This window comes from Bos indicus x Bos taurus, chromosome 21 (genome assembly GCF_003369695.1).
Source record: "Bos indicus x Bos taurus breed Angus x Brahman F1 hybrid chromosome 21, Bos_hybrid_MaternalHap_v2.0, whole genome shotgun sequence".
In the NCBI taxonomy this organism is placed as follows: Eukaryota; Metazoa; Chordata; class Mammalia; order Artiodactyla; family Bovidae; genus Bos; species Bos indicus x Bos taurus.
In genome coordinates, this window is record NC_040096.1 from 36,665,454 (window position 1) to 36,691,637 (window position 26,184).

Genomic DNA, 26,184 nt, shown 5'->3' on the forward strand with positions numbered 1-26,184 from the left:
ATCTTATATTCTTTCCAATTGCTAGTTTTTACTACCTGAAATAGATCATGATTTTCCAGAATGAGCTTCCTTATCTACTACAATTGACTTCATTTCAACCTTTTCAATTTTCCAAACCACTTTCGCCCCATCTTCTCATTCTTTTCATGGTAGACAAAACTGTGATATCCAAGACTTCCTACTCTTCATGAGCTATGACCTTAACACCCTATAATCTTTTCACCACTCTTGACTCATTTTGTCCCTTAATAATCTCATCTGTATTTGGCATCCCAGTTTATCTTCCTTTTCAAACTTCTTTTTATTCCTTAACATTAGCCATTCACTCTTTAGTAGCAGGGTAGTTATGTGAATCTTCCTGATCTAACTTGTATTTTTCTCCTTTTATATCCAAACTTTCAAGTCAGCAGTTCCCACACTTCACATCTTTTTTTTTTTTTTTTTCTTTTTACCTAACCAGTCTCTTTACCTTTAGGATATACTATTATTAAGAAATAACAACTGTTTTCTCAACATAGAATTGAAACTGACTTAGAATCTCCAATGATTTTCTATTAAAAAAACTTATTTTTGAACTTTTATTTGGGTATTTGATCCTTTTTAGCACCTTTCCTTAGACTTCTCTTATTTTCTCCTTTTTACAGATACAGTGGGTTAATGCAATACCCTTACAGAAGAGGTTACTATTACTTTCCCCATGTTACAGGTAAAGAAGTCAAGGTACACAGAAGTAAAACAGCTTGTTCCAATGTACACAACAGGTGAATTAAAGAGGCAGAATTTGAACCCTGGCAGACCTATTCCAGATCCTATGCACCTAACCATTATACTATAATACTTTTGAGTTACTTTTTTAAAGGAACTGCTTCTCTATCTCATTTGTTTTTTTTTCTTTCTCACCTATAATGAAGGTGTAAGTGAAATTATCACTGATACTGCAATTAAGGATCTACATTTTCAGTTTTAAATTCTCACCTATGCTTCTAATTAAAGACTACTTTAAGGAAAAAAAATATTATGTACAACTTATTCAACCTGCCTGAAACAATCATACAAAAATATTGTCTCAAATAGACGCCTGACTAAAATTCACTAGTTGCTTCCTGGAACTTAACATTTTGCTAGGCTCAAAACCACATATGGTCATTTTTTATTGTTTCTTCATAATTTTGGAACTAGAATCAAATCAGTACCAAACTCTTCTGGATTTCACTTTGAAATATATTTTAACTTCAAGCATTTGTCTCAACTTTAACTACCAGAGGAGATTAAGTGCTCATCATCTTGTTCTTAAAATATTGCCTAGTCTCTTCACCCTGATACAAGACTTTCTATTTTGAACAAGGTCCTTTTCCTGCATATGTTTATTCAGGAATCTGAAAAGTCCTAAAACAGAGAAATCTATTGGATTTGTTTTATCAGTATTATACAAACTTAAAGGCCATACAAATTAGTATTAAGATCAATTACCAGTTACATTTCTTTGGGTAAGTAAATTTCTCTAAACATCAGCTTCTATAACATGGACTCTATACGTGCTTCAGAGGAATTTTGTGTGGATGAATGAGAGGTTTCAATAAATGTTAAGTGCATAGCACAATGGCTAGCATAGAAACAGAGTAAGCACCATATACATCACTATTATCATTATTACTGATTCTTCATTCTTGACCATAAAACATCCTTTTTTCCTGACAAAGATTAATGTCTCCTGGATTTGTATGATGTAAGAGAAGCTTTAAAGAATATTATTTTATAAACCTTCAAATCTAAGATCTGCATAGTAGATCACTCAGTAACTGTCATAATTATCTTCCTCTCCTACCAATAGCTATTCCTACAAGCACTCTAAGAATTTGTGTGGAGTAGCACAGAAGAAAACAAAGTGTAGAAGTACCTTTTTTTTCTTTTTTTCATCACCTTCCAGATAAATTAAAAGGGAAAGTATTAGAAGAATCCGTAGTGTGTAGGATACCCTTTGGCCAGACATCCATAACTTGCCATTATTTGGTTCCACACAACTTATCGAACATTAATTTCCTCTAGACTAAACACAAATGTCCCACTTCTGTCAAGATAATCTCTTTATTATTCAACAATTATGGTATCTTTCTTCTCAAATCCATACTGCTTCATCTGCCTAAAATAAGCTTTTCTCTTTTTTTCTCCTCTAATCAGGCAATTCCTCTACAGAGTCCAGTTCAAGTTTTTACCTCTTTCACAAAACCAAATGTCACTCTAGCCTACATTTCTTTCACACTCTGCCAAACTTTTACGGTGCATTGTTTATATTGTAGTTTTGGTATATAAATGCAGTTTTATATCATTATTAGTTATATTGAGCATTTATGATCTCTCATAAACTAGCTTGAGAGAGCAAGGGTTACAATTTAATATATTCTGCAATTCACTAAGAATGTATTTAATAAACTTATAATTGAATGAATGAATAATGAACAAATTATGAGCTAATCTTGCCAACACTTTATGATGAAAACAAAATTCTTTGTACTAATGAGATTTTTGGTATCAATTTAATTTTTAAATACAAAATAATTATATAGATGCCTATAACTATTTCTTTCTTAATGCAGTTTTTCTTAAAAATACATTGAGCCAAAAAAAATAAACAAAACCCACTGAAAGTCTGTAATAGACAAAGGAAGTTAACAAATGCCAACTATCTTACTAATCTATCATTTCTACCATGTTTTAGGGTTCATTATATTGACTTATGAGGTATAAATAACCATACTTAAGAGGGGGATTTGAGGGACTTATAACAAGAGGAAATTTTTCAATAATACTATGAGAAAAAAAAAGGTTACAAGTGCAAAATTCAAAACATAAAAAGGGAAATGAGAACATGGACATCAAAAACCTGGGCTAAGATATGCACTTAGGAATGAGTTTCTAGGGAAAGTCTAAATTACCTGAAGATCACTGAGTGTCTCTGCTATTTGCACATCTTGAAAATAAGAAATAAGAATGTTCTATGTCACAATTAATATGTTTAATTCTGGCTTATTGGTTCCTCCTGTGTATCTGTTTCTCAGTACACTGACTTAAGAAATGAGCATGACAGTATTATGTACTTCATGACAATCTGATTTTAAAGCTATAGAATAGAAATTATATACTTTGATTATTCAATAAATATTATCATTATTTTGAATATATAAAATATTGGAGTCCCTTCCTATCAGCAAATAAATATTTGATTTAAAACAAACAAACAAATAAAGCACATCTGAGAATGAAGAACTAAATAGTTCACATCTAATATCTAAAGTTGGATGTAAGGCTATAAGGCTAGATTTCAAGATTCTTCTGTATGAAAGACTTGTGAGATCAGTATGTATTACTTTCCAAAAAACTTATATTTGGCTGAGAATTCGTTCAGTGAATAAAGTTTCATTTGGAGAGAATATTCTGGTTCATGCAATTTATTTAGTAACCAACTGTATCTATATCATATAATTCAGAATATCTTATAAAAGTTATAATAAATTGTATAAAACTATAACTTTTTTAATTTCAAAAAAGTAGATTTCTTATTTTTTATAACAAAAACACATATATTATTTTTGAAATTATTTCCATTATAGGTTATTATATGATAATGACTATAGTTGCCTGTGCTATACAGTAAACCTTTGTTGTTTGTTGCATATCTATTTTTTTTTAATTAGAAATCCAGCACTCTATTCATACCAAGTCAAACAAGTAGAATCAAAATGTCATAAACTTTTTAGTTAGGCAAAAATTCATAAGTTTTCTAAAATACATATATTATACATATATATGTATACAAAAGCTTTTCTACTATATGCTTGACAAAATTATAACTTTTCAAGCAAGATTTATTTGTTTAGAACTGACTTCCTATTTTAAGTCCAAGTTATATATAAATTATACTTCTCTAGTAAACAAAATCTTACATTATCAACCATAAAAAACAATAAATATGTTGTAACAAACATTAGGAAAATATAATTTCATATTCAATATTAGTTCATTTCTATGAGGAACTATATTTTCTGGCTCCAGCAATTTTTAAAATTCTAATTTTATTCTTTACATAATCTTAACTAGAAGAAAATGTTTTAAAAATGTTTAAAGAAGTTACATTAAAAATTAACTTCTGAGTTAAAGTCCAAAGGGAATGTAAATGTTAGTTAGGGGAATGACTATCATTTAAAAATATTATTATTATTCTATGTACTCAAAGCTAAAAAAATAGAATTATATAAAATATACTTTTATGTATTCCATTATAAAATAATTTCTTTTAGATATAATTATTTTATACTGGATTACCAGCATAATTTCTCCAGAAATAAAATCATGGTAATTTAAATTTATTTCTTGTGGTTCAGTCGCTAAGTCATTTCCAATTCTTTTGATTAATTATTTAGACAATCATCCAACAAAAACTTTCACATTGAAAAATAGGATACCTACCTAGAAAGTTAGAGAATCTCAAATTTAGAGCATAAATAACTGTTGATCTACAATATCGTGGAAATATGCTCAATCTCTCATCTAGATTTTTTTAGTAAATTTTTCAAATTTTACATTTTTAAGAAACCACTGAAATATTAAATATATTACTCTACTAAATTTAGAGTACTCTTTTAATGAATCTTTAAAATAATACTTCCACATCACTATTGATTCCATGAAAATATTAAATAATCAATAATAATTTCAATTTCATGAATATCTTATAAGGCTTAGAAATGAATGTAAATATGCAAAATTAAATTAATCACCATTGTTTTTTAACCACTTATTTTGAATTTAAATAACATTATCTGAACAAGGCAAGTAAAAATAGAAATGAACCAAATATTTTAAAATTCTAGCTTTCATAAATCTGTACTGACACTGGACAGATGACAACCTATAAATTTCATTTGCCATAGAGAAAGTTAGTTTTAACAATGACTCATAGACCATTATTTGACAGTATTATTATAAAAAAAATAAAAATTCATTCATATCATTGTGCTGAATAACTGCCATACAGTACTTAAAGTATATTCACGTTTTACCTTTTTTAAAAAAATCAATATATTCACTGCCTTCCTTAAGTGTTTAAACTTACAGAAACTACAAAAGAAATGTGAGAATTAATAGGCTGGATTAAAGTTGAAAATCAATAGACCCTACACTTTAGTGCCAATTCTGTAAATTCTTAGCTCCAGGTGATTTTAATCCAGAGGTCTTTGAACTCATACTTCTAGAATTTAGATAGATTTAGATTAAGCCAGGGTACTGCTTTCAATGCATCACATTTTAAATTATTCTTTGCATTTACCTAGCATAGATAAAAATTTCAAAACTATAAATGTTTGTGAAGAATAAAAAATATCTACTTATGTTTAGAAGTTTAAAATGTTTACCTTCTGCCATATGTAAATTAAAAGACACTTCCTTGATAAGTTATGAAAGGTTACAAATTGAAACATTTTGATGCTAACAAAGAGCATAAAATGAATGATCTTATATGGTGTAAAAGCTACCTACTCATGATCTAAACATGGAAGGATTTTTTTAAATAGTATTAAAGGAAAACTGAAACTTGGCCTATAATTTGAAAATATATAATGATTAATTTCTCTATTTGTATTTGATTAGACACCCTTACATTTATCAATATATTGGCAAAATTATAATAAATTCCTAACACTGGCTAGTATATTTTTTCAACTCAGAAACATGAAATTAATAAGTTTTTGACCTACATTTCAAATGTATTACAACGAATGTAAATATTCTGTAAATTAAATATTCTGTGAATGAATGAATAATACATTTCTTTTGAAGGCATAAAATCTATCAATATGATCACAAATTAAGAAGCTAATTATAAAAAGGCAAATGCAGAAACAATCATAATAAACATAAAGTATCAAATAATTTTGAAGATTTAAAAGAGCTTAAGGGGAAGAATCTGCCTTATTTTTACATAAAAGAATGTCATTTTTTTCCCCTACATAGTGTCTGTCATTATTCAATCTTAAAAACTAACATTGTTTTTTATCAAGTAAAAGTTTTGTTACAGAAAATCCCACACATTAAAAATAAACAGTGGCCCTTTATGACATATATATAAATACTGTACAAGTTATACAGAACATAATAGCTGATTTGTAACAAAGAACTGTTTGCTAGGTACAGAAATTTACTTATACATATTTGTTGATTAAAAATACTGAACATGACAATTAAATTGACAAAACAGGAGTCTATATGCATAACTATACTAGAGACTAAAAATATTGAGAATAGGGTATTAAGAATTTTGAGAATGTTGTCTCAATTTTTATACTTCATTTTAAAAGTGATAGAATTTTAAATAGGTTAAATTCTTATAAATTAGTCAAATTTGTATCTATAATTTTTAAAAGGGCACTATAAAAGAAATGAGCCATAATTGCTCCTCAGTGTAATACTAATAAATGAGTAATTTGATCAATAAATAAACTGATCAATCTAAAGAAGAGGCTCTGATAGTCTTTAAGTAAATAAGTGACAACTGTTATGTTTTAAGTATTCTTAGGGAAAAACTTTATATGCTAAACCTTTAAGGCTTCTTTTATAAGGAATTCATACTATACTGTGGATATCTGTCTTTGATTTCCCAACTAAACACTCACTTGTTTGATGCGATCTGGGTTAACGGTGGTCTGGGGTTGTAGAATGCTGACTGGTTCTGTCTTGGCCACATTTTGGGGCATTTCTCGAATTTTTTCTGCAATGAATCCATGAACTGCATTCAGTGCTTCAACTGTTCCCTGGATCAAGCACACTCGTTCAGTAGTACCTGTGGACAAAAGATTTCAGTTTCAGAAAACTTCTTCTCTTACTTTGTATGCTTTTCATAAAAACTATAAAAAAGGATGATATACTAATGCCAATAAAATCATGTAAAGTGTAGAGCTCTAAATCTCAAAAAGGGCCAGCAGAGCCAGAAACCATGAGAAGTTTTGAATACATCATTCACTGACATAACCAATACTTTCTGAGCATTTATAAAAGAACTTAGGGTTAGAAACCAGTAACACAAAGATGAGGACTTTGTATATGCTAACAGACATCAAACCAGAGAATTATAAGATACTATGATATGAAAAAATAATGGAAGTTATCTACATGGATGGCACACGTGGATGGCTTACAGTTAAAAAAAAAAAGCATTTAAATTAGTGGAGAGAAGGGGTCTTGGAAAGCTTACAAAGTAGGTAAGTTTCTGAATTTTTACCACCTTTTATTCATGTACCCTGTTCTTTTAATCACAGTAATAACACTATCTGACCTTTTCTATTTATTTTTTTTTGTTTCTACTAGAATGCAAGCTCTCAGAGAACAGTTCATTAGTCTGTTTTGCATTGTGCTATAGCTTCCCCAAAGCCCAGAGGCATCCCTGGCACATGATAGGTACATAACAGATATTTATTGGACAAATAATCATCTCTGCTTTTATTGATTATACAATTTTAATAAGATAGAATATCATAATTAAAAACAAAATTTTAAACTATTTTTCACTTGAAATTGATGAATAATTGATAAAAGATACCATTAGTTTTATTTGCTTCATATCTAGTGAATAAAATGTAGACATATGATGTGAGACAAGACTAAAATGAAACTGGTTGGGTCTAATGCACAGATCCTATAGACTATTTTATACTATACAGGTATACCTAAAGGCAATAAAAATAAATGATTAGTTTTTCAGACTATTTTGAGCCTCACTGCAGTAGCCTGCTCTTAAACTGTAATCTTCTGCTCAGCAGCTCAACACAGCAAACACATAAACTTACTTCTCAGACATCAGTATTCTTTTACAGAACAGTTATCAACAAGTAAAAAGAATCTTTTAAAATTCAGAAAATGTTTGTTTTTGAGCTAATATGACCTCCCAAGTACTAAATACGTATCCATTTCTATACCACAGTTTCAAAATTCTATAAAACATTTTAAAGTGCATTTTGAGGGAAAAACATGTGAAATTACACATTTAAAAAATTGCAAGGAGTTTATACTGTTTTAAGGGTTGATTACCATATAAACCATTTACCTAGTATTTAAATTTTTTTTAAAGAACAGTAAAAGATTATCACTCTTACCTTTAGAAAAAAGACTTAGATCACAAGAATTAGGAGCAGGAATAAAAAAATATTATATGTATACCATAAATTGGGGCTTCCCTCGCAACTCAGTTAGTAACGAATCTGCCTACAACGCAAGAGACCTGCATTTGATTCCTGGGTTGGGACGATCCCCTGGAGAAGAGAATGGCAACCCACTCCATATTCCTGCCTGGAGAATCCCATGGACAGAGGAGCCTGGTGGGCTATAGTCCTTGGGGTCATAAGAGTCAGACATGACTTAGTGACTACACCACCACCACCACACCTGAATTAAATTATCCTGTTTTAAACCACTAAGATGCAAGTTTATGGAAAGCTACATTTCCTAATTTGTACAATATATTTCAATAGAAAGCAGTATCTTTTAGTTGTGAGGAGGGAGACAATCTGAAACACATTCAGATTGTGAGTTTAAAGGCTTAATATTTCCTGTTTCTCCTAATCAGCTTTTCTCATCTTTGAGTATCTTGATGTATCTCTGTATCTATTCTTGGGTAAAAGGATCTAGTTTATTAGGGATACTCTAGGGAGTCTTTACAAGATTGTATTAATTGCCCAATAAATGACTAGAAAGGATGAGAACTGATCAATGCAGCTCCTGTGAAGTGTTCTCATCTAAGTCAGCAGACAATACAAAACACAGATCGGATTTCATTCCTGCTTTTGGAGACAACTAAAGAGTGCTCTTCTGGGGATGCCAAGACAGAAAAGGAAATCAGTTAAGCCTCAACAGAGACTTTTTAAAAATAAAACATGGTACTAAGTAACTAAAGGAACTATATGATCCATGTTGCTTTTAAAGTTCTAATTTAATAGAATACATACTGTGTCAGACAACACAGTAACCCCGATACTCTTCAGACTATACAGTCTAACAAGTAGTAAATGGAAATCACTGAGCCATAAAGAAATATGATTGTCTAAAACTGAATTTCACATAGCATGCATGAGACAATTTGGCAATAGTTTATAGGTCCAAAGTTGCCATAAATATTCTTTCAAGATTAAATGATATCACTACCATTAGAACTACTACCAAAAAAAAGGGAAAGAAAAAAGGAAATTGCAATTTCCCCAATGGGAACTGCTATAATCCTCAGAAGAGATTCTGTCATATTCTTCCACTGAACTCTAATGGCCTTTTCACTTAGATAACACAAAACTATAATTTTTAGGAGAAAGTCACAAAGAAGGAAGACTGTCAGGTATATGACCAAACTGTGTAACAAAAATGAGCCTATAAGTAATAAAAGTTGCTGTTTTTTTGTCATTTTACAGGCTTTTATGCTCCATTAGTGTCTAAACTGAACTATGAGTTATTTACCATTTTATTTAACAGTAGCATTTTCTTCTCTTTGCAATAGACTAGTAAAATCTGAAAAAATTATCAAAAGTATTTGCTTATATTTATTATAATGTAAAGATACAGGTGTACAGGACACCATTAATTTAAAATTTTTCTTTTAAGGGAGACACTAGATAAACTCTTAGAAGAAGGGACAAACACAGGCAGTGAAATCAGAAAGACTTTTCGTTTCTACTTCACATGCCGTATCATAAACTGAATAGGCATGTTTCTAAAATTAGGTACAATTGTAAGTTGCCATAGCAAAACTGTGATATACATTTAATAAAATATACTCACTTTGCGCTACTATAACCTTGGACAAGTCACTTAAACTGTTCCTGCTCCTACGGAAGGCAATCTATCATCTGTGCAGTGGATCTGATCTCTCTTAACTCCCAAGTCCACTGTTTCTCCTAGTGTCATTTTTTCCATCAGACCTTGCCTATCAGCAGAAAAACATGTTATACTTTCTTCCATTTTTAAAGATCCCTCCTTTATGATAGAAAGAGAAAATTAGCCTTTTGTAAAGCAAATGAAATACCGATTTAGGCAAAGATCATAAAACCATAAAATGAAAGGTTAATGGGAAATTTTCAATGGAAACATCTGGAATCACCAACTGACTTCACTGATCAACATTAGCATAACTAAGAGTGTGAAAATCAAGCACTGACATGATGCAATATGAAGCAGAGGGCACCAACTATAGGGGATGTATCCCCAAATAGCTGAACCTAAGTCGAATCAAACATTTAGCCTGACATAACAGTTTACAAATAATACTGAGGGACTTCCCTGGTGGTCCAGTGGTTAAGAATCCATCTTGCACTGCAGGGCATGTGGGTTTGATCCCTGTTCAGGGAACTAGGATTCTACATGCTATCGAGCAACTAAGCTTGCGTGCTGCAAGTACTGAGGCCACATCTCACAACTAGAGCATCCGTGGGCCACAGTGAAAGATCTCCACATAATGCAACAAAGATCTGACACAGCCAAATAAATAAATACTAAAAAGTTAATTCTGTAAACAGAGAAACAAATGACACCATAAGAAAGCAAATACACAAATCAACAATGTAAGCTAGTCTTCAGAACAATTAATCTAGTTTCTTCAGCATAGGAAAGAAAGTTCTCTAGACAAAAAGAATCTTAAAAGACACAATAATCAAATATGAATTAGAATTTGACTGGATCTAAATTCAAACAACTTTTACTTTAAAAATTGTGGCACTCTCATAGAAACAATATTAAATAGTATCAAAGAATTACTGTTAATTTTAACAGGTGTGATTATGGCATCAGGGTGTTTAAGAAAGTTTTCTCTTTCTTTTTAGGTGCATATTGAAGTATATGCAGCTAAAATGACTGAGATTTGCTTCAAAATATTTTTTTAACAGCAAAAAATGTTACTCATACAAAATACATATGCCAAAATCTTGATATTAATGACAAATATGTAGGTTATACGGAGAAGGCAATGGCACCCCACTCCAGTACTCTTGCCTGGAAAATCCCATGGATGGAGAAGCCTGGTAGGCTACAGTCCAGAGTCGGACACGACTGAGTGACTTCACTTTCACTTTTCACTTTCACACATTGGAGAAGGAAATGGCAACCGACTCCAGTGTTCTTGCCTGGAGAATCCCAGGGACGGGGGAGCCTGGTGGGCTGCCATCTATGGGGTCGCACAGAGTTGGACATGACTGAAGCGACTTAGCAGTAGCAGCAGCATGTAGGTTATAAGGAGGTTCATTCTTCTAAGTATATCTGAAATTTTATAATAAAACACTTTAAAGCCCTCCCTAGCCTTCTTCTAGTTATATGCAGCTCAATTTGTTTATCTCTCAAAATTCCTTGAATGACTTAAATACCTGTATTTACACTTTTTCACCACTCATTCCTTTTTTCTTGACTCTGAGTTACTCCAGTCTGGCTTTTGTCCTACCATTCCACTTAAACCATTCATTACAGCCTTGCCTCGGTAAATCTAATCTTCATGCCTTTACATTGGCCCATCAACTGCATGTGACACCATTGACCACTCAGTTCTTAACACACTTCATTTGGTTTTCAGGATACCATATGGTCCTCATTTAATTCAATTCATTCATTCATTTGGCTAAAATCTATTGATTCTCCACTAAATGTTAAGGACTATACTCAATAAAGCAATGACCAAACAGATAAACCTGCTTTCATGGAGTTCTTCTCTAGTTCACACAGAAACACTATACAAAAAACAAATAATATAGAGAATATGAAATAAAATTAGTACTACAGAAAAATATTGGGAACAATACAGGATACGCAAAGACAAAAATGAAGTATAAAAAAGAGCTTGTCTGTCAGGCTCACTGCTGTATCCTCAGTGTATGGAAGAGTGTCTGGCACCCTGTGGATGCTCAAGAAGAATTTTTGTTTTAATAAATGAATAACTCCCTGAGTCTGATTTCCTTAGCTATGTATTAAAAACATACGATTGACTTTAAGACCTTTTTGTCTACTGACCTTTTGCTTTATAAAATGTCTAAAAAACCAATAAGCCTCTTTGGGTTTATAAAATGAGTCGATATATGTAAAAATTAGATATATTTTCGGAAATGATTTTAAAAACTACTAATAAGTTATAAATTACAATTATAAAACCAAAAGAATAGTTGGTTTTTAAAAAGCTTTCAGGAAGGTAATAGGAGAAACAATGAATAGTTTAATAGTTTTTTTCCTTTCCAGAATAGAAAGTAGATAAACTTTAAAAATGTAATCTACCTAAAAGAATAAAGTGAGGGAAAAAAGGAACACTTCTTTGCTGTTGTATAAAAGACAGTCTAAAACTTTTTAGATACCTGAGACCTATTTCAACAAGAATGACTCTGGTTTGGAATAACGGGCATATAATAACGATATGATCCACATATTTCTAATTGTCAACTATAACAAAAATTAGCAAACATTTTATTTGGATGTAAGAAAATGCATCAGTTTATACTCCTACTGAAAATATAACTCAGTATCTTGTGATAAGAATGCAAATACATAACTCTTCAGGAAATATTAGTGCCAGTCTAAACTAAGAAATTTGAATGAATGCCAGTGAAACATCTTAAAATGAAAAATTAATACTCAAAATTTAGTAGAATATTAATAACTCTATGACAACCTGTAAACAATGTTGGCCTCAAAAAGAACTGAAACAATGAAAGTGCCAATTAACATCACTATAGGCAAAAACCGAGGGGTAAAACAAAACGTGGTCCGTAATTTTTAGAGTGTGGTAACAGCTACTTATAGCACTGAAAAACTGCCAAATCTGGGTAGCTGATATTCTGAATGGACAGGGTTTCTTTCTTTCAACATAACATTTAGCTTCTACCATTTCTAGAAATATCTCCCAATTAGTTATATATTTTCAAATACGCTTAACATTTCCATAATACCTGGGGAAAACTATATAATTCTGAACAGAAATACATGTCAAACTTGAGATTTCTTTGGGTATGTCTATTTATCCTTATACAAGTGGTGCTCTGTGACTGGTATTTGTTCCTTTAATTTTCATATTCTTTTCTTTACTATCCCTTATCCCTACATCTGATTCTAACACACTCTTCTCTTTACTTGTACTTTGTTGCATTTAGTCCTCAATGGCTGGATGAGCTAAGCAAAGTTGTTGAAACTACATAAACTAGCAATAGATAGATTCCTAGTAACAACCATAGGGGACAGTTGACCTCTGTGAAATCTATTCTGGCTTTTTTCCCCTTTATTTATGAATCTGACGGGTCAGTATCAATAGCCATATTTCTCTAATGCTTTCTTAATGTTTAAAATTGCAGTTCAGTTCAGTCGCTCAGTCATGTCCGACTCTCTGCGACCCCATGGACTGCAGCACACCAGGCTTCCCTGTCCATCATCAACTCCCGGAGCCTAATTAAAACTGCCAGTGGGCATTTTATCTTTAAAACAAAGAGCACCATTTTTAGTGAATAAAGCAATTTACAGCAATTGTTTATTCTTGATCTATAGTCATGGTAATCTAATTATGTGAATATCTTTGTGGCTTTAAAAAAAGCATAAACATTAGCTCCTTAGCTTTTCTTTAGTTTAACTATTAAAAGTAAAGTAGTACAGAATATCAATCAATAGCAATAATAGGCATTACAAATTTCAGGTTAGAACAAAATGTAAATTTTTTTAAAAGAGGAGAATAGTATATATATTATATAATTTATAAGACATTTAATATTTTATTAATATGATCATATATTACACAGCATACTGTATGGAAGCCCATTTAATACTCACAATTATCAAGACACATAATATTTTCTTCAACTTACAGGTAGAGAAGTGGAAACAGCTGGACCAAGGAAACAAAACTAACAAATGTAGAAAGAAGTAAGACTTTGTCAAATATCACATTTTTTCCATTACAACACATACCTTCTGAAAATGTAATGTTAGGCCAGATATCAAATCACATCCTTTGAAGAAAGTCACATATATTTCAGCCTGATGATGGGAAAATAATTTCTACCCAGGCTTGATAATCTTTTTAAATGCACTGAGTCATATTATTAATATCACTTCGCAGGTTTATTTCAAATCTGGCATAAAATGAAAGAAAAGACTGACCCTTCTTACTGAGAACAGACAACCATAGGAGAAGTGGTTAATAATTGTGTAGCTAATAGCAAATTTTTTAGAATAAATTTTCAGATCAACAAAAGCATTTAGGAAAACTGCCATAAAAAGTAAGTTCAATTTGTAATTGCAGCTTTTATACCATTGTACAGTTTTTGCACATTTGAAAAAGCTTTCTCCTACCCTACAATTACTAAGGGAAAAATACACTATTTGAAGAAGGGGATTCTTTAGAAAAGGAAATTATAGGAATTGACATATCTCATGATATAAAGTAAAAATTGCTTCTCTTCTTCTGGTGATTAACTCTCTACACAATCATGTCTCTACTTCTAAATTGTAAAATTTGTAGGGGGCCATTATAACAGGCTTTATTCCCAAATCAATATAGTGAAGCTCAAGTTTCTGTTTACAGACCATGCTTTAACATTAAAATGTACTCAATTAAGCCAAAGGATGAAAGTATACTTTTCACAAAATCTAAAAGTACTCATATTCTTCAAAGAACTGATGATTTGAGAATGAATGACAGAGCAGACGTCCAGCTTCTCACTCAATCTCTGTCCCATGCATGCAAATTGCATACTCATTTCCATTTAGCCACTCCCACAAAGTAACATCAGGAGTTTAGGCGACTTGAAGTTTTGACGAACTGTGAGGTTTGAAAGCAGAGGTATCTAAAAATTCTAAATAACAATTGTAATTTAGCTTCAGTTTTTAACTTCTGAGGTCATGCAAAAGATCCTACCAATAGTTATGATGATGATTAGCTGGTCATTCATCTTTAGCACAGGTTTAGGCTACTTGTGGGCTCCCTGGTGGCTCAGACAGTAAGGAATATGCAAGCAATGTAGGAGACGTGGGTTTCATTCTTGGGTCGGGAAGATTCCCTGGAGAAGGGAACGGCTACCCACTCCAGTATTCCTGCCAGGAGAATTCCATGGACAGAGGAGCCTGGCAGGCTATACAGTCCATGGGGTCACAAAGAGCTGGACATGACTGAGCAACCAACACTTTCAGTTTTCACATAGGCTACTTTTTGACATGTAGCAATCCTGGGACGGAACAAGATGGCAGAGTAGAAGGACTCTGAGTTCAACTCCTCTCAAGAGCACACCAAAATTACAACTAACTACTGAATAAGCATCAACAAAAAAACCTGGAACATATCAAAAAAGATATTCTACATTCAAAGACATAAAGAAGAAACTCAACAAGATGGTAGGAGGGGTTGCCGCACTGATAATCTAATTAAATCCAATATCCCACAGGAAGCAACCCACAAGCTGGAGAATAATTATATGGCATAACTCTCCCACATGACTGAGGTTCTGAGCCCTATGTCAGGCTTCCCAGCCTGGGTTTCTGGCAGCAGGAGTCATTGTTCCCAGAGCATTTGGGTTTGAAGGCCAGTGGAGTTCGAGTGCAGGAGCTCCACAGGACTAGGGGAAATAGACTCCACTCTTGGGAGGGCACACACAAGGTCTCATGCATTCTGGTTGTTGCTCAGTTGCTCAGTCCTGTCCGACTCTTTGTGACCCCATGGACTGCAGCATGCCAGGCATCCCTGTTCTTCACCAACTCCTGGAGCTTGCTCAAATTCATGTTCATTGAGTTGGTGATGCCATCCAACCATCTCACCCACTGTCGTCCCCATCTTCTCCTGCCTTCAATCTTTCTCAGCATCAGGTTTTTTTTTTTCCCCAATGAATCAGCTCTTTGCATCAGGTAGCCAAGTATTGGAACTTCATCTTCAGCATCAGTCCTTCCAGGGAATATTCAGGACAGATTTCCTTTAAGAATGACTAGTCTGATCTCTTTGCAGTCTCAAGAGTCTTCTTCAACACCACATTTCAAAAGCATCAATTCTTCGGCGCTCAGCCTTCTTTATGATCCAACTCTCACATCCATACTTGACTTACTGGAAAAACCATAGCTTTGATTATATGGATTTTTGCTGGCAAAGTAATGTCTCTGCTTTTTAATATGCTGTCTAGGTTTGTCACAGCTTTTCTGTTATACACACTGGAAACCAAGGCAAAAGCAGTAATTTCCTTGGAGCCTGGGCCAGACCTACCTGGTGGTTGGTCTTGAGGAAGGTCTTCTAAGGAGGTGGGGGGTGGCTGTGGATCACTGTGGGGAAAAGGACACTGGTGGCAGAGGTACTGGGGAGTATTCATCAGCATGAGCTCTCCCAGAAGCCACCATTTTGGCACCAAGAACTGACTCCATCCAACAGCCGGTAGGCTCCAGTGCTGGGATGTCTCAGCCCAACCAACCAACAGGAAGGAAACACAGCACCACCCATCAGCAGACAGGCTGCCTAAAGACTTCCTGAACCCAGTCACATCGAGGCACACCCCTTGATACAGCCCTGCCCATCAGAGGGTCAAGACCCATCTCCACCCACCTATAGGCAGACACTGGCTCCTCTTACCAGGTGTGAGGCTCTAGACCAGCCTCACTCACCAGGGGACAGACACAAGAAGCAAGAAAACTTCAATCCAGCAGCTTGTGGAACCAAGTCCCCAAATGCAGATCAGAATCTACCCTGGGACCAGTTGGCCCCTTGCCCTTGAGTGATGAGGGGCGAGTGTACTGCTGGAACACGTGGGATATCCTCTACAGAGGGCAACTTCTAAATGGTTGAGAAACATAACCAACCTTCCACATACATAAAAATACAAATAGAAATGTAGACAAAATGGGGTAGCAGAAGAATATGTTTCAGACGAAGGAACAGAATTATAGCAATCTAGTTTGGTCAATATTTGTACCCTTTAACTTCCATCATGAATTATAGGAATATAAAACTGCCATGACTAAATTTTACTTAAAATGTAACTATATTTTTATAAATATATATAAAACAGCCTTTCTGATTTTGCCTCCATTCCCTATCAGTGTCAACATTTTTGACACTAATTTGTACTCTTAAATTTCTGCAGTAAGAAAAATGGCTCTTGGAATTTTTCTAGCTATTCCTTATGAATTAATAGGTATTCACTTGGAGAATTTCATGAATCACACTTGGAAGATGGGGACCCGGCTTGCAGCAAACATGTGATATCAAATCAAGCTCAAAGACTCAAAGTGTGACCAGTGGTGGCATGTATAGCTAATCAAAGTCACTTAAAACTCAGGAGCAAAACATACCTCTGGACACATAGTAGCACGGTAACCAAATCTGAAGAGTGCTACTGTCAAACAGTTGGGAACAAAAAGATGAACTTATCTGAAGATAGCCCTACTCCTGCTGAGAGGGTAACAAGGCAGGAAGGCCAGGGGTCTCCAAAGGGAGGAAATAGGCTGCAAGTGTCTCTTAAAATTCTGTGTTGCCATGACGACACCTGGTTCCTTCTGAATTTAAACTTTCCTCAAACCCTGAGCTAACAATTGCATTTTTCTTATGTAAATGTTTTTCTTAAGCTATGTTAATGAAACTATGTATTTGTTTTGGAATTTGCCCTTCTTCAAAATGTTCCACCTAAGACTAACTTTTCTCCTTTTCTCAAACCTTGGGCTGATAATAGCTCAACAAACCAGTATTCATATCAATTGTTTTATGGCTGGGAGATGACACACCTCCTGCCATCATATCTTAAAATTACGTACTGTGGGAGAGGGGCCTGGTGAAACTCCTTCAGCCTTGAGGTGTCTCTCTTGTTTGATTAACAGCTTTCTAACAGACATAAAACAGCTTGCTGAAACTAGCAAGGGGGGGAATTTTCTAATCCCCTTCCGATGTCTATGTCAGAAGCTTTCTCTGTCCCCTTTCTTATTTTATAAAACTCTGCTACACAAAAACTCTTGAGTGATCAAGCCAGGTCCCTGGTCCCAAAGTTAAAGCTTCTTCAGAGATCAAGAATCTAACACCGTTCACCGTAAGCTATCATTACCAGATAATATGAGCTATCACTTTCAGAGCCAATATAGATTAATTCATTAGCCAATTTTAAGCATTGACTTGACTCTGTATTTTTTTCATGAACCCATAAATCCAATATGAAAGCAAAGCCCATATCTGCATAGATTTTAAGAGACAATGAATTATTCAAGTCAATGAATGATAACAATTGTCATACTATGGATCACATGCATTATGTCAAACAAACACAGAGGAAGCATGAAGCATTGTGACCCATGAAGTTTCTGGGGAAGGAATACACCATAAAATTAATTATGGCAGTTTTATACATGCTGAGGTAATATAAAATGACAAAATATTTTAAAATTGTAAATTATACATAAAATTTGCCATTCAAATCATTTTTAATCACACAATTCAGTAGGATTAATTATATTCACAAAGTTGTGCAAATGTTATCATTATCTATTTCCAAAATTATTTTATCACCCCAATCAGAGTGCCGAAGAATCGATGCTTTTGAACTGTGGTGCTGGAGAAGACTCTTGAGAGTCCCTTGGACTGCAAGGAGATCCAACCAGTCCATTCTGAAAGAGATCAGACCTGGGATTTCTTTGGAAGGAATGATGCTAAAGCTGAAAGTCCAGTACTTTGGCCACCTCATGTGAAGAGTTGACTCACTGGAAAAGACTCTGATGCTGGGAGGGATTGGGGGCAGGAGGAGAAGGGGATGACAGGATGAGATGGCTGGATAGCATCACTGACTCGATGGACGTGAGTCTGAGTGAACTCCGGGAGTTGGTGATGGACAGGGAGGCCTGACGTGCTGCGATTAATGGGGTTGCAAAGAGTTGGACATGACTGAGCGACTGAACTGAACTGATTTATCTATTTATGGACACTTGTGTTGTTTCTAACTTTTGGATAATATGAACAATGCCACAAACATTAGCATACCAAGTATCTCCTTAGGTCCATCTTTTCAGTTCTTTTGGGCATATATATAGGAATAGAGTAAATAGAAGAGAAGCAAAAAGGAAAAGTAGAAAAGGAAAGATATAAGCATCTGAATGCAGAGTTCCAAAGAATAGCAAGGAAAGATAAGAAAGCCTTCCTCAGAGACCAATGCAAAGAAATAGAGGAAAACAACAGAATGGGAAAGACTAGAGATCTCGTCAAGAAAATTAGAGATACCAAGGGAACATTTCATGCAAAGATGGGCTCAATAAAGGACAGAAATGGTATGGATGTAATAGAAGCAGAAGATATTAAGAAGAGGTGGCATGAATACACAAAAGAACTGTACAAAAAAGATCTTCAAGAAGATAACCATGATGTTGTGATCACGCACACTCAGCTAGAGCCAGAGATCTTGGAATGTGAAGTTAAGTGGGCCTTGGGAAGAATCACTACGAACAAAGCTAGTGGAGGTGATGGAATTCCAGTTAGGCTATTTCAAATCCTAAAAGATGATGCTGTGAAAGTGCTGCACTCAATATGCCAGCACATTTGGAAAACTCAGCAGTGGCCACAGGACTGGAAAAGGTCAGTTTTCATTCCAATCCCAAAGAAAGGCAATGCCAAAGAATTCTCAAACTATTGCACAGCTGCACTCATCTCACACCATAGTAAAGTAATATGTGAAATGTGAACTTCCAGATGTTCAAGCTGGTTTTAGAAAAGGCAGAGGAACCAGAGATCAAATTGCTAACATCTGCTGGATCACTGAAAAAGCAAGAGAGTTCCAGAAAAACATCTATTTCTGCTTTATTGACTATGCCAAAGCCTCTGTGTGGATCACAATAAACTGTGGAAAATTCTGAGAGATGGGAATACTAGACCACCTGACCTGCCTCTTGAGAAACCTGTATGCAGGTCAGGAAGCAACAGTTAGAACTGGACATGGAACAACAGACTGATTCCAAATAGGGAAAGGAGTACATCAAGGCTGTATATTGTCACTCTGCTTACTTAACTTATATGCAGAGTATATCATGAGGAACGCTGGGCTGGAGGAAGCAAAAGCTGGAATCAAGATTGCCGGGAGAAATATCAATAACCTCAGATATGCAGATGACACCACCCTTACGGCAGAAAGTAAAGAAGAACTAAAGAGCCTCTTGATGAAAGTGAAAGAGCAGAGTGAAAATGCTGGCTCAAAGCTCAACATTCAGAAAACGAAGATCATGGCATCTGGTCCCATCATTTCATGGGAAATAGATGGGGAAACAGTGTCTGACTTTATTTTTCTGGGCTCCAAAATCACTGCAGATGGTGACTGCAGCCATGAAATTAAAAGATGCTTACTCCTTGAAAGGAAAGTTATGACCAACCTAGACAGCATATTCAAAAGCAGAGGCATTACTTTGCCAATAAAGGTCCATCTAGTCAAGGCTATGGTTTTTCCAGTGGTCATGTATGGATGTGAGTTGGACTATAAAGTAAGCTGAGCGCCGAAGAACTGATGCTTTTGAACTGTGGTGTTGGAGAAGTCTCTTGAGAGTCCCTTGGACTGCAAGGAGTTCCAAGCAGTCCATCCTAAAGGAGATCAGTCCTGGGTGTTCATTGGAAGGACTGACGGTAAAGCTGAAACTCCAATATTTTGGCCGCCCGATGTGAAGAGCTGACTCATTTGGAAAGACCCTGATGCTGGGAAAGATTGAGGTCGGGAGGTGAAGGGGATGACAGAGGATGAGATGGTTGGATGGCATCACTGACTCAATGGACATGGGATTGGGTGGACTCCGGGAGTTGGTGATGGACAGGGAGGCCTGGCGTGCTGTGGTTCATGGGTCGCAAAGAGTCGGACACAACTGAGCGACTGAACTGAACTGATAGGAATAGAGTTCTTGGGTCATATGGGGATTCCATAGGTAGTTTTTTGAGGAGTGGCTCAATTGTTTTCCACAGTGGAGCTATTGTACCATTTTGCATTCCCACCATCAATTTATGAGAGTTTTAGTTTCTCTACTTCTTCAATAACACTAGTTATTATTAATAGTCATTCTAATGACTGTGAGGTGTTATCTCATTGTAGTTTTGATTTGCTTTTCTCTGAAGACTAATAACATTGGTTATCTTTTCACTGATTATTGGCCATTGGTATATTTTCTTTAGTGAAATGTCTATCATAGTCTTTTCCCATTATTTCCTTTGGTTGTCTGTCTTTTTGTTATTGAGTTTTAGAAGTTCTTTATAAATTCCAGATATTAAAACTTTATCATAAATATGATTTGAAAGTACCCTCAGATATATGGGTTTATTTTAGACTTTCACTCATACTCCATAAGTCTATACATCTATCTTTATGTAAGTACCACATTGCTTTGATTACTGTAGCTTTGTATTGTAGTAATTTTTGAAATCAAGAAGTGTAAATCCTGAGATTTGTTCTCTTTCAAGAGTGCTTTAACTATTCAGGGCCTCTCCTTTTGTATGGGGCTCCCTGGTAGCTTGCACAGTAAAGCGTCTGCCTACAATGCGGGAGACCTGGGTTCGATCCCTGGGTCAGGAAGATCCCCTGGAGAAGAAAATGGTAACCCACTCCAGTATTCATGCCTCGAAAATCCCATGGACTGAGAAGCCTGGTGGGCTACAGTCCATAGGTCGCATTTAAGGACTAAGTTTTCCATTTCTGTATAAAAGGTTGTTGGAATTTTAACAGGGATTTAACTGCATCTGTACATTGCTCTTGGAGAAGGCAATGGCACCCCACTCCAGTACTCTTGCCTGGAAAATCCAGTGGATGGAGGAGCCTCATGGGCTGCAGTCCACGGGATCACTAAGAGTCGGACACGACTGAGCGACTTCACTTTCACTTTTCACTTTCATGCATTGGAGAAGGAAATGGCAATCCACTCCAGTGTTCTTGCCTGGAGAATCCCAGGGACGGGGGAGCCTGGTGGGCTGCCGTCTTTGGGGTCGCACAGAGTTGGACACGACTGAAGCGACTTAGCAGCAGCAGCAGCAGCAGCAGCAATATATTGCTCTGGATAGTTATGGCATCTTAACAATACTAAGTCTTTTTACCCATGAACATGGGATGCTTTTACATTTATACACATCTTCTTTAGTCTATAAGGAGACAAAATTTACTACTAGGTATTTTTTTAGATGCTATTGCAAATGAAATTGCTTTCTTAACTTCATTTTGGGATTCTTCATTGCTGGCAGATGGAAGTACACTGTTTTTTGTATCTTGTACCCTACAACATTTCTAAATTTTTTTTTATTAGTTCCAGTAGTTTTCTTACAAATTATTAAAGGTTTTCTACATATGGGATTATGTCATCTACAAATAGAGACAATTTGACCTCTCCTTTTCCAATCTGGATACCCTTTAAAAATTTTCTCTATTCAGTTATTCTCTCTAGAACTACTAGCACACTGTTGAACACCAGTGGAGAAAGCAGGTATTCTTTGTCTTGTTCTTGCTCTTACTATGAATCAAGGCAAATATTCAATCCCAAAGAAAGGCAATGCCAAAGAATGCTCCAACTACCGCCCAACTACACACATCTCACACGCTAGCAAAGAAATGCTTAAAATTCTCCAAGCCAGGTTTCAACAGTACATGAACCATGAAATTCCAGATGTTCAAGCTGGATTTAGAAAAGGCAGAGGGACAAGAGATCAATTTGACAACATCCACTGGATCATCGAAAAAGCAAGAGAATTCCAGAAAAATAAATATTTCTGCTTTATTGTCTATGCCAAAGCCTTTGCCTGTGTGGACCACAACAAACTGTGGAAAATTCCTAAAGAGATGGGAATACCAGACAACTTGACCTGCCTCTTGAGAAACTGTATGCAGGTCAGAAAGCAACAGTTAGAACTGGACATGGAACAACAGACTGGTTCCAAATAGGAAAAGGAGGACATCAAGGCTGTATATTGTCACCTGCTTATTTAACTTATATGCAGAGTACATCATGAGAAACACTGGTCTGGAGGAAGCACACACTGGAATCAAGATTGCTGGGAGAAACATCAATAACCTCAGATATGCAGACAATACCACCCTTATGGCAGAAAATGAAGAAGAAATAAAGAGCCTCTTGATGAAAGTAAACAAGAGTGAAAAAGTTGGCTTAAAACTCAACATTCAGAAAACTAATATCATGGCATCTGGTCCCATCACTTCATGGCAAACAGATGGGGAAACAGTGGAAACAGTGCCAGACTTTATTTTTTTGGGCTCCAAAATCACTGCAGATCATGACTGCAGTCATGAAATGAAAACATGCCTGCTTCTTGGAAGAAAAGTTATGACCAACCTAGACAGCATATTAAAAAGCAGAGACATTACGCTGCCAACAAAGGTCTGTCTAGTCAAAGCTATGGTTTTTCAAATAGTCATGTATGGATGTGACAGTTGGACTATAAAGAAAGCTGAGTGGGGAAGAATTATTGCTTTTGAACTTTGGTGTTGGAGAAGACTCTTGAGAGTCCCTTGGACTGCAAGGAGATCAAAGCAGTCCATCCTAAAGGAAATCAGTCCTGAATATTCATCGGAAGGATTGATGGTAAAACTGAAACTTTAATACTTTGGCCACCTGATACAAGGAACTGACTCACTGGAAAAGATCCTGATTCTGGGAAAGACTGAAGGCAGGAGGAGAAGGGGACAACAGAGAATGAGATGGTTGGATGGAATCACTGACTCAATGGACATGAGTTTAAGTAAACTCTGATAGTTGGCGATGGACAGGGAGGCCTGGCGTGTTGCAGTCCATGGTGTCGCCAAGAGTCAGACACAACTGAGCGACTGAAATGAACCGAACTGATCTTACTCAGTGGAAAGCTTTCAAGTTTTTCATTACTGAGTATGATATTAGATGTTGTTTCCATAAATGCCCTTTATCACACTGGAAAAAATGGCAATATTTGATCAGGAAAGAATATACAAAGCACAAATATGTCTACACTCTTCCTGCACATTATAGTCTTCCTTCCTATGACCATGATACTGAGAACAAGCAACAATATATCTTAAACAAATAGCTTCAGCATGCCACAATATACTTAGACAGAAATGTAACTTTGAGGATAAAGGTGAAGCTCAGAAGTTCTTCAAAGTTCTCCAGCTCACTTGTCAAAGATTATTTTTGTATTCTCTGATGTGAACAGAGTATTATCACTTTGTTTTTTTCCAATATCAAGTATCAGAAAATTATAAATAATATCAGAATATATTAGAGTTAAAGGGGCTAAAGGTGATATATGAAAATAGATAATATATATAACACCATTTCGATGCAGCTTAAAGCTGGTAGCTACTGTTCAGATGAGTTTCTGTGATATCACAAACTAAATTTAATTGATTTAACCTGTTATAATCAGGTTTAAAAACATGTAAGAAAATGGCAAAACTGTTTCTATATTAAATTTTTATAATTCTTATTTCATATAACTGCTCTTACTTTTTCTACTGTTCTGAATTATTAAAATATTATGGATAATTTCTGTCAAATGGAAGCACCCCAGACTAGATATTGCCTGTAAGATGGTAATTGTCAGATATATTCATGTCCTCTCATAGTAATACATAACTTTCCATTGGTTTAAACCTCCTGACTCTCTGGCTAGTCCTCTTGACTTATAATCCACTTGAAGACAGATTCTTGGACTGTTGGCCACCCACTGACCTCTGATCCATGTGAAGACATATGATTGGCTCTCTGACATCCTCTGGCCTCCTTTCCTTTAGAGAGAATCTCTGAGTCTTTGGTTTCCTGTCCACTCTCTGGCCTCCTGCCCATACTCATTAACCTACCGATGGCAGTAAGTCCTTGAGTATCCTTCTTAGTTCATTTGAGTCAACTGTTCCCCTAACCAGTGGCTACCACATCTCAGTATCTCACTTCCTCTGCTCCTCCTCCATCAAACACCACTGCATAATTTTTAGGAATAGAAAAGAAACATCAGTGGTATCACACCTTTAAAACAGCACGCTGTACCATAACTTTAAATGTTCATCATCCTAAAAGAGACTACCACTCCTCATATCCCTGTGTATCTACGTTGCCAGCAGAAGTCTAAACCTCTCCTGTCACCATAACCAGATCTCTATGCTTACTGTCTTCTCTCTATCTCTGAATATGACCCGATTCCCCATCCCCTGTCCTTTTAGACCTCTTCAGTGTGCCCTCTGTTACCTCAGTTTCAACAGAGGCTCCATATCCAAAACGCCTTTTCTGAATGTTTCTTTTAGTCTCATCCGCTGATAAAATCTTGCTGTTCCCTACCTCTTTATGTCCCATGGAGCCCTCTCAACTGGGGCAGTTTTTTTTTCTCTCAAATCTCAGGTTACTTGGGCGACAAACAGTTTAGATATTTTCCTTGTTCCATTTTGCCACTCCCTCGCTTCCTTTACCATCATTTTCTTTCAAAGTTTTTAGGAACAAAGGCTGAACAGGAGTACAGACATAGAGGTAGACAGTGAGTCAGATGGCAAAGTTTTCAGTCAATATGAATGATAAGGATGTTGGTAAATTTCCAGCAATCAAAAAAATCACAAGCGGTATACTATTATGGCCTTTTCCCTTTCCTCTCCACACAGCAGCCTCAGTTGATCATTTCCTCCTTATGGAAACACTTTCTTCCTTTGGCTTTCTTGTTGCTATTCTCTTCCTTGGATAAGGAATCTGGTCCATGGTTGTAAACACCATAATAACATAATTCACTCTCATTCCACTGACACCTCCTACTCCAAGTTACCATTATCTCTAAGCAGGACCATTACAATAGCCTGCTTCACCTCTTGTGCCTCTATAATCCATTCCTTTGATTTCTTAAACACACCAATCACATATAATTTACCTGTTTAAAAACAATGTACTGTATTCTCATTTTAGAGTTAAATCCTTTACACTGGCTTTCAAAACCCATCACATTCTGGCCTCTGCTTAATTCTCTGTCCTCATCTCATATTACTCTCCCTTTCTTTTTCTTCACTCTAGGGAGATGGGTCTTTTTTAGTTCTTGGAAAATGCCAAGCTTGTTCTTACTTAGGCCTTTTTTTCCTACTGATGTCTATACTAGGAACACTTTTCCTCTGGCTTTTCTCAAAGCAGCCCCTTTTTCATTTATGAAGCCCTTGGTTCAGTGATACAGCATCAGAAAAGTATTCCTTAACAACTGAGAAATAAATAGCTTGCTCT

General features: G+C 35.4%; 1 protein-coding gene across 5 annotated transcripts in view; it reads right to left on the reverse strand.

Annotated features, from left to right (window-relative positions):
- The window catches only part of NOVA1 (NOVA alternative splicing regulator 1), a 168,867-nt gene that overhangs the window by 30,157 nt on the left and 112,526 nt on the right, over positions 1-26,184 (reverse strand). For all 5 annotated transcript variants that reach the window (XM_027522147.1, XM_027522146.1, XM_027522148.1 and 2 more), the window contains exon 3: positions 6,666-6,832. In XM_027522147.1, coding sequence (XP_027377948.1) covers positions 6,666-6,832 — 167 coding nt within the window. The remainder of the gene's footprint in view (positions 1-6,665; positions 6,833-26,184) is intronic.